The 9,819-nt window shown below is 51.9% G+C and overlaps 1 protein-coding gene across 1 annotated transcript in view; it reads left to right on the forward strand.

Annotated features, from left to right (window-relative positions):
* Window positions 1–9,819, forward strand: part of NAGA (N-acetylgalactosaminidase, alpha-) — a 32,454-nt gene that overhangs the window by 10,739 nt on the left and 11,896 nt on the right. Inside the window, exons 5-11 of the mRNA XM_006866914.1 lie at window positions 3,840–3,996; window positions 4,868–5,003; window positions 5,332–5,503; window positions 5,853–6,030; window positions 6,448–6,542; window positions 7,178–7,339; window positions 9,252–9,449. Coding sequence (XP_006866976.1) covers window positions 3,840–3,996; window positions 4,868–5,003; window positions 5,332–5,503; window positions 5,853–6,030; window positions 6,448–6,542; window positions 7,178–7,339; window positions 9,252–9,449 — 1,098 coding nt within the window. The remainder of the gene's footprint in view (window positions 1–3,839; window positions 3,997–4,867; window positions 5,004–5,331; window positions 5,504–5,852; window positions 6,031–6,447; window positions 6,543–7,177; window positions 7,340–9,251; window positions 9,450–9,819) is intronic.

A 9,819-nucleotide genomic window follows, 5' to 3' on the forward strand; every position in this document is an offset into this window, starting at 1 on the left:
ACTGTTCCCTTCTGACAATATGTCCAAAGTATGAGAGACGAAGTTTGGCCATCTTGGCCTCTAAGGAGCACTCTGGCTGCACTTCTTCCAACACGGATCTATAGAGAGTAATAGTTGGTGCTACTGCTAGTGCCATCAGTAGGCTACAGCTGATGGCGACCTATGTCTATCAGAAGGGAACATTTCCAGGTTCTGTACCATCTCAGTGGTCTTTGATTTGTGGAAAACCATGAAGCAAGGTAAGGCAGATTGGGAATTGTGAGAGTGAGAAGGCTGCGTGTTTCAACAAAGCGGTCATGGTAGGCCTAATTTAAAGGCGATATTTGACAAATACTTAAAGGAGTATTGGAACCAGCCACGCTGATTTGTCCGGATAAACAGCCTCCCAGCAGAAGGCACTAGTACAAAGACCCTGAGGCAGACCTATGCCTCCGAGTTTGAGGAACTGCTAGGTGGCCAGTGTGGCTGGGAGGCAGTGAGGAGGTGGGAGGTCAGGCTATGTGGGGGAACTTTTATTCCAAAATGAGATGAGCAGCTATTGCAGAGTGTTGGAGCAGAGAGTCACCTGAGCTGTTAGCGTTGAAGGATTCACCCTGGCTGGTGTGGAGAGAACAAATGTAGGTAGAAGCACTAGATGTCGGAGCTGGACTGAGTTGGGAGCACGGAGAGTCTGATTCAGGATCAATTTGAGGGCAGGGATGGTGCCTGGCACACAGTAGGCACTCAGTACATATATCTGTGATACCACCACCCTTGTGGTTATTAGTAGTCCAGTGCTTATCTTACAGCGCCACACCAGGACTTCATGTTGTTGCTGTTGTTAGGTGCCATTGAGTCGGTACCAACTCATAGTGACCCTATGCACAACCAAATGAAACACTGCCCAGTCCTGGGCCAACTACATAATCATGCTACGCCTGAACTCATTGCTGCTGCCACTGTGCCAATCCATCTCGTTGGGGGGTCTTCCTCTTTTTCACTGGCCCTCCACTTTACCAAACATGATATCCTTCTTCAGTGACTGGTCCCTCCTGACAATATGTTTGAAGTATGAGTCGAAGTCTGACCATCCTGGCTTCCAAGGAGCACTCTGGCTGCACTTCTTCCAACACAGATCTGTTGGTTCTTTTGGCAGCCCATGGCACTTTCAATATTCTTCTCCAACACCAAAACTCAAAAGCATCAGTTCTTCTACAGTCTTCCTTATTCACTGTCCAGCTTTCGCATGCATATGAGGTTACTGAAAATACTAAGGCTTGGGTCAGGTGCACCTTAGTCCTCAAGTTGACATCTTTGCTGTTCAACACTTTAAAAAGGTCTTGTGAAGCAGATTTGCCTAATGCAATACGTTGTTTGATTTCTTGACTGCTGCTTCTGTGAGTGTTGATGATTGATCTGAGCAAAATGAAGTCTTTGCTAACTTCAATCTTTTCTCCATTGATATGGATGTTGTTTATTGGTCCAGTGGTGAGGATTTTTGTTTTCTTTACGTTGAGATGTAATCCACACCGAAGGCTGTGGTCTTTGACTTTCATCAGTAAGTATTTTAAGTCCTCTTGGCATTCAGCAAACAAGGTTGTAGCATCTGTATATTGCAGGTTGACAATATTATTGATAGCCCATGCGAGTAAAGTTTGATTAAAGATAATACAAAAATGACTGCAAACATACATTGACAGAGAACTTCCAAAAGTTCAAGCTGGATTCAGAAGAAGCCGTGGAACGAGAAGCATCATTACTGACATCAGTTAGATCTTGGCTGAAAACACAGAATACCAGAAAGATGTTTACCTGTGCTTTATTGACTATGTAAAGGCTTTAGATTGTGTGGATCATGGCAAGCTATGGACAACATTGCAAAAAATGAGTATTTCGAAACACTTAGTCGTGCTCATGAGGAAACCGTACATGGACCAAGAGGCAGTTGTTAGAATAGAACAAGGGAACACCAAATGGTTTAAAATTAGGAAAGGTATGCACCAGGATTGTATTCTTTCATCATATTTACTCAATCTGTATGCTGAGCAAATAATCTGAGAAGCTGGATTATATGAAGAAAAGCATTTCATCAGGATTGGAGGATTCCATTGATAGACTCCTTCAGTATTCCAACTAGGGACTTGAAGTTTCCACCCTGCATTCATGTGTTTATTGTCTGTTTAAAGAAAGATATCCTGTGCAGAGAGCACAGGGTTCACTTTGGGATGGATATGGTGGTGTGGGACAGCTCTGAGGTTTCTCACCTCAGAGCCTGGAAGGAGAATTGGTATTCATAGAGTCAGAGAAACTGGCAGGTGTTAATAGACAATAAACCAGTTTATTGGTTTGGGAGCTTTTTATGTTTGAGATGCCCAGTGGCTAGCATAAAGCATTTGGCACAAGTAGTTCATCTATAAATGTTTGATGTATGAATAAGGGGAAGAATCCACAGAGCCCCTGGGTGAGTAGTCCCTTACCAGGTAACAGATGGCTGAGTGTCAGATCAGGAGCTGTCTACCATCCAGGCTGCTTGTCCGCACCTTCCCATGGTATTTATTATCTTTCACTAAAACTTCTGAAAGGCACCCTGGTGGTACAGTGGTTAAAGAGCTTGGCTACTGACCTAAAGGTTGGTGGTTTGAAACCATCAGCTGTGGGAGAAAGATATGGCAGTCTGCTACCATTGCTGTTGTTAGGCGCCATGGAGTCAGGACCGACTCATAGCAGCACTGTGCACAACAGACTGAAACACTGCCTGGTCCTGGGCCAACATCACAATTGCTACCACGCTTGAGCCTACTGATGCTACCATAGTGCCAATCCATTTCGCTGGGGGTCTTCTTCTTTTTCTCTGACCCTCCACCTTACCAAACATGGTATCCTTCTCCAGTGACTGGTCCCTTCTGACAATATGTCCAAAGTATGAGAGACAAAGTTTGGCCATCTTGGCCTCCAAGGAGCACTCTGGCTGCACTTCTTCCAACACAGATCTGTTAGTTCTTTTGGCAGCCTATGGCACTTTCAGTATTCTCCTCCAACACCACAACTCAAAAGCATCAGTTCTTCTACGGTCTTCCTTATTCACTGTCCAGCTTTCGCATGCATATGAGGTTATTGAAAATGCCATGGCTTGGGTCAGGTGCACCTTAGTCCTGAAGCTGACATCTTTGCTCTTCAACACTTTACAAAGGTCTTGTGCAGCAGATTTGCCTAATGCAATATGTCATTTGATTTCTTGTCTGCTGCTTCCTTTGGGAAATCTGGGGCAGTTCTACTCTGTCCTACAGGTTCTTTCTAAGTGGGAATCACTTCCATCAGAATGGGTTTTAGCGTTTTTAAACGGTGTACTATGAACCATGTTTCTGGATATTATCTCATTTCTTCCAAACAAAACCTTCGGTATTCATTCCACAGATATGTACTGAGTGCCTACCGTGTTCCAGACACCATCCCTGTCCTCATGAACCTTGCCAAGATGCGTAACCAGAGCACAGACGACATCGTTCTCTGCTCCGGTGCCCAAAGGTGCGGCACACGTGAAAGTTCGGAAGGGCAGGGCATTGGAAGGCTCCGAGGGGCGGTGCATTGGGAGGCCCGGAGGGGGCGGTACACTGGGAAGTTCGGGAGGGCGGGGCATTGGGAGGCCCGGAGGGGGCGGTACCCTGGAAAGTTCGGAAGGGCGGTACATTGGAAGGCTCCGAGGGGCGGTGCATTGGGAGGTCCGGAGGGGGCGGGGCACTGTGAGAATTCGGTACTTGGGGGACAGGGCAAGACGTTGCTTGGGACGTTCTGATAGGTTCCACCCGGAAGGTTTGTTGGCGTAAGGCCTCGCCTCCCATGGAAAGCGTTTCGCGAATCAGGTGACTGAGCGAGCCGTCACCCGCGCGGGAGTCGGAAGCGGCGGCAGCTCTGAGCCAGTGGGAAGGTTAGTACAGCGGGCTGGGGACTCCCCGCGCCGGGACGCTAGGCCTGCTGCCTTCGGAGACCAGGGTCGGGAGCTCGGGCCCGTGTTGGGGGGTGGGAGAGTGGGAGAGATCGGAGCCTAATCCTAACCCCGCGCCTCCGTCTCTGCTGGGCGGCCTCGGACCGGCTGTAGCCCTCTCTGGCCGGGCGGAGGGCTCTCCACACCGCAGGGAGGGTGAGGTCTAACACCCAAAGACCCCTTGCTTGGTGTTTGTGAAGATCTAGACTCCGGGAAGTGGGTGGGGTAGTGAGGCCACTCAGGGCCGCGTGAGAGTCAAAGGCGGCAGTGCCACCCAGCCTGTCACGACTCCAGTGCTTTGCCAACGTTTCTCAGCACCCAAAGGCCAACACAGGAAGCTGGTGAAAGACCTGCGACAGTCCCGGAGCAATGCTGCTGCTGACAGGTAGTGAGACTGCGGGGGCCGCTGGGGGCTATCTGGAGAAACTTTTCATCTTTCAGTATCTAGTGGGGAGGCTTGTTCCTTAAAATTGGAGCCAAAAGGAGGAAGGGAGGTACTTCCTTCCAGGAATCAGTTCCCCCAAAGCGCGGAGACCCTATCCTATGTATAGTGACCCTGTTGAGAACAGCCCTGTACAGATAAGGAAACTGAGGCCCCAGGAGAAGGCATTGGCCAGAATATGTGTCTAGGGGTCTGGGAGCTGGTCAGGGGGAGATGTGATCTCAGGTGTTAGTCTTTGCTAGCAACATTGCAGTGGCCCTGCCCATGGGGAGTCAGGGAGCAGACCCATCACTTGGTTCCAGACGTTTCCACTTTCTGCCCTGTTCGAGCCAGTTCTGTCTCAAGCCAAGATTCTGATTCCCCTAATGTGCCAGCAGGCAATGTCTTCAGGGTGGGGTGAGGGCCGGGGCCCTTGAGGAGCCCCTTACACAGAGTCACCTCCTCCCCCCCCATGTGGCTGGCAGTGCCCTTGCTGGTCTTCACGACCCAGACGCTGGCACTGGACAATGGGCTTCTATCAACGCCACCCATGGGCTGGCTGGCCTGGGAACGCTTCCGCTGCAATATTGACTGTCAAGAGGACCCTAAGAACTGCATCAGGTAAGACCCCCACTGAGCCTGAGGGGCCTGCAGGGTAGGGCGGGAGTGGAGCGTCAGCTAAAAAAGAGGGTATAGCTGCAGCTGTCTACCTGAGGCTAGTCAGGTGTCTTCTGGGAGGTCCAACAGCCAGTCAGTCCCATGACCTGCCTGAGGCTTCTGTGGGTGGACCCAACCCCTGTGATAATCACTGGAAGACAGCTGGAAGGGCAGCCCATCCCAGTCACTCCAGCACCAGCAAGGACTCACCCTTAGAGTCCACCTCCGACATGCTGTGAGGTGGGGAGACCGAGCTGGGCACTGAGCAGTCCCCTCCCTCCCTCCTGGACAGTGAGCGGCTCTTCATGGAGATGGCTGACCGGCTGGCACAGGATGGGTGGCGGAACCTGGGCTACACATACCTCAATATTGATGACTGTTGGATGACCGGACGTGATGACAAAGGCAACTTAGTGGCCGATCCCAAGCGCTTCCCCAATGGCATTGCCCACCTGGCTGACTATGTGAGCCACAGGCTGTGGTGGGGAACAGACAGGTGGATGTTGGTCCCATTGTGGTGGGTGAGAGCCAGGAAGAGCATCTTACCCAGCCTGGAATTTCTGGAGGCCTTCCTGGGGGAGGCGGTCCATGAGTTGAACCCAGAGAGGCTGCTTTTGAGGCAGGGGGATGATGGTAGTCAAGGCCCAGAGGGAAGAAACAGCTCCTGGGTGGAGTGTGCGGGGACCGGGCAGGGCCAAGCCAGGCCTGCAAGCTGGGACCCTCCTTTGGGCAGTGTGGAGCCTTTGGAGGTTTAACGGGCCTGACCCTGAGGGTCCTTGCCCGTGACCACCGTTTCTCTTCAACCTCCCACAGGCTCACTCCCTGGGCCTGAAACTGGGCATCTACGCCGACCTGGGCAGCTTTACCTGCATGGGTTACCCAGGCACCACGCTCGATAAGGTGACTCAGGATGCGGAAACCTTCGCCAAGTGGAAGGTGGACATGCTGAAACTGGATGGCTGTTACTCCACCCCCCAGGAGCGGGCTCGCGGTGGGTCCCCTGGCTGACTGGGGCAATCGGGGATCAATCAGGAATTGATCAGGGACACAGGGAGGGATGATGCCCACTTCACTGAGCCTAGTCTACCTCTGGCCTCTGGGAGCTTGTTGTTGTTATTAGGTGCCACTGAGTCGTTACCCACTGACTCATAGCGACCTTATGCACAGCAGAACGAAACACTGCCTGGGTGTTTCTCAGTTTCTCTCACCTTGAGACTTGAGGGGTTCTGGCTCCTAGGGTCCCTGAAAATGGGATGGTTCTGTGACCCACCCAGAAAATACGGGGCTCTGGGTATGGGCATCTGTTAAGCCTGTGTTTTCTTGAGCTCAGTGAGGGGTTTGGACTGAGACCTATCAAGGATGCCTCTTGTGACCTTCCATCCTGAAACATGGGATTTGGGCTTTCCAGGGTACCCCAAGATGGCTGCTGCCCTGAATGCTACAGGCCACCCCATTGCTTTCTCCTGCAGTTGGCCAGCTTACGAGGGGGGCCTGCCCCCCAAGGTAAGTCATTCTATGGGCCTGCCTGGCAGTGCTCCCTATACCCAGAACTCGTCACCACCTCTTGCCAGATGTCAGGAAGGAGGCCCCCACGGTGTCAAGACTACTCCCCCTCTCAGCCCAAGTGTTGATTTGTTGGTATTGAGAAAGAGGGTCTTCAGTACCCTAAAGGGGGACCCCAGCCAAGAAGTCTGTGTTGGGTGGGCTAGAAGACTGACATCCAAGGCAGGGGAAGCATGTGTGCTCCTTCAAAGTCCCCAGCAAGTGATGAGAACCTTGGGTGTACTGAGTGGGCTAGGAGGCATTAAGACCCTGAGGGCCTTGCAGACATCTGCCCAGAGTCCTTTGGCACATTTGACTCTAAGAAGGGGAGGATCAGACTTGAAGACGCCCCGGAGGGAGGCGGGTATGCAGTGGGTGGGGTTGTGCGTTGACCCCAGCTGGCATGGGAGAGTGGGGTAGGCTTGTAGCACCAGCAATGCCCCCTGACAGCTTGAAGCAGGGCGTGCCTTCTCATACCCTGGGGCCCTGTCTCTTGGCTTCCGCATACTGGTGTCTCTCCTCTGCTCCCAGTCCCCAGGAGGGCCTCATGGCAGCAGGGTGTGATTGGTGTTGGCTGGGCCTCTCTCCACTTGCAGGTGAACTACACCCTGCTGGCTGACATCTGCAACCTATGGCGCAACTACGATGACATCCAGGATTCCTGGGGGAGTGTGCTCTCCATCCTGGACTGGTTTGTGGAGCACCAGGACATACTGCAGCCGGCGGCTGGCCCTGGGCACTGGAACGACCCAGACATGGTACCAGTGGGGAGGGGTGCCATTGCCAGGTTCTAGGTCAGTGATTCCAAAATGTGCCCCAGAACCAGTTGCATCAGAGTGCCTGGGGTGCCTGGGTCCAGGGCCCCATCCCCACCTTTGGATCAGAATGTTTTGGAGGGCCCTGGGAAACAGCAGACTGTTGTATAAGGTGTTAGTCCACCGCGGGTGAATTTTGTGGATCTTCCCTGTTCTCTGGTTACTCCCGTGGCTGGGGACTGCCCCCTGCCCCATCAGTTCACAAACTCTGTCTCCTCTTTCAATGTCCTAGTACCCCTTTGTCTTCTGTAAAACCCGCCCAGTCCTGCCCATCTCCACAGGTAGGATTTAGAGCTCTCTCTTCACTTAGTCAGCAAGCACTGACTAACCCAATGACTACGCTGTTGGTGTTAAGTACCTTCAAGTGGGTGCCAGCTCATAGCCCCCTGATACAGTGTTCCCAAGGAATAAGCTAGCTGGTGAGTTCGAACTGCCGACCTTTCGGTTAGCAGTCCAGTCGTTTCCCACAGCGCCACACCAAGACTCCATAGTTGTGACCAATACAAGCCTGCAGAAATGGAATAAGCCTGCTTAGGAGCTGTAAGGAACTCAGGTGGTGCAGTGGGTTAAGCACTAGGCTGCTAGCCGAAAGGTTGGTGTTTTGAACCCACTAGCTGTTTCTCTGTAGAAAGATGAGGCCGTCTGCTTTCCTAAAGATTGACAGCCTCGGAAACCTCTGGGGCAGTTCCTGTCTGTTCTACACGGTCCTTGTGAGTGGGATGGAGTTCTAGCTCAAGCTCTTGTCACTTCTTGTGAACAGGTCACTCAGGTGCTTCCTGTGCCTCAGTTCCATCCTAGAAAAATGGAAATAGAACAGGCTACCTGCTACAGGGTGGTACTGAGGAGTCAGCGAGATAACCCTTTACAATGCTTGCCACAGTGTCTGGCACGTCTGAATTGCATTGTTGTTGTTTTTTAATTTTTATTGTGAATTGAATGAAAGTTTACAGGGCAGATCATCAGTTTTACACTCAACAAAATCATACACCTTGTTTCATTACAATGATTATAATCCCCTCCATGTACCATCAGTTAACAGTATTTCTCGCTATTGGATTTAGTTGGGTTTTTTTTTATAACACTCAGGCATATATAATAATCTACATGACCAAAGGGCACACTCTGCAAGTCTGCCTCCTGGCCTCCAGCTCTCAGTCCCTCTCTTCCCATGAATCTTGAGTCCTCAGCTGGAAATAGTAACATGCTATACTATTTCCCTCTGAATTGCATTGTTAAATTGTGATGAGTGAGTACTTCATGAGTCTTCGTGGTACAGATGCTTGATGAGGAGCTGAAAGGTTGGAGGATTGAACCCACCCAGAGGCACCTCGAAAGACATGCCTGGCAATCTGCTTCCTGTAGGTCGTAGCCATGGAAACCCCACGGAGCAGGTCTCGGCACACGTGGGAGGCGGGCCAGGAGATGGAATTGACTCACAGCTTACCAGTGTTATATTTGTGGAGATGGTTGGGATTCCACCTGTGGCTTGGCCCCCTCTTGGTCCAGTCAGCTGTGGTTGGGGCAGGTTGGGGTGATGGGAGGAGGGACTCTGTGTAGGTCTGGTTCCCCACCATTGCCACCTGGGGTGGATGTTTCCACCTGTGCTGAGTCCTAGTTTAGAAATGCTTTCAGCCCAATCATCTGAGCATGTCCCACTCCAGAGCACATTACTGCCCCGTTTCTGGGTTAAAAACAAACGAAACAGACTCGGATCAAAGTGATGCAGCTCTCTCACAAGGCCACACTGTGGGAGTGGTGGTCTCTGAGCCAGACCCCCAGCCTGGACATCTTTCCCCACCCTGTCTTCTCTTCCATTGACCTCTGGCAAATCTGAGCGCCCCTTTTTGCCTGACAGTTGCTCATTGGGAACTTTGGCCTCAGCTTTGAGGAAGCCCAGTCCCAGATGGCCCTGTGGACAGTGCTGGCGGCCCCTCTCTTCATGTCCACGGATTTGCGGACCATTTCTGCTAAGGACGTAGACATCCTGCAGAATCCACTCATGATCAAAATCCACCAGGACCCCTTAGGCATCCAGGGACGCCGGATTCTCAAGGTACTGGGACGTAGGGGAAGAGAGGGTGGAGGAACTGTCCTCTGGTGGGCCAAGGGGGATGGGCCGACGACCACCTTTCCTAGTGCATGTGAAGGACTGCCTGGAGCTGCTCCAACAGTCCCCTCAGCTGGGCAGAGCTAAGGGAGGTGACCTCCACAGACTCCAAGTTCCCAGGATAGTACTGGCAGTACTGCCCTTAGTGTTGGGACGACTGCTGCTGCTACTGCTAGTATTAGTACTCCTTCGGCTGCTAGTGCTCCTGCTCCCACCACTGCGCTTCCTACTACAGCTAACATTGTTACTGCTGCTGCTAGACTGCCTACTGTTAGTACTGCTGCTCAGACCCTTCCTAGTACTGCTAATACTGCTG

This window comes from Chrysochloris asiatica, unplaced genomic scaffold, assembly GCF_000296735.1.
Source record: "Chrysochloris asiatica unplaced genomic scaffold, ChrAsi1.0 scaffold00097, whole genome shotgun sequence".
Classification (NCBI taxonomy): domain Eukaryota; kingdom Metazoa; phylum Chordata; class Mammalia; order Afrosoricida; family Chrysochloridae; genus Chrysochloris; species Chrysochloris asiatica.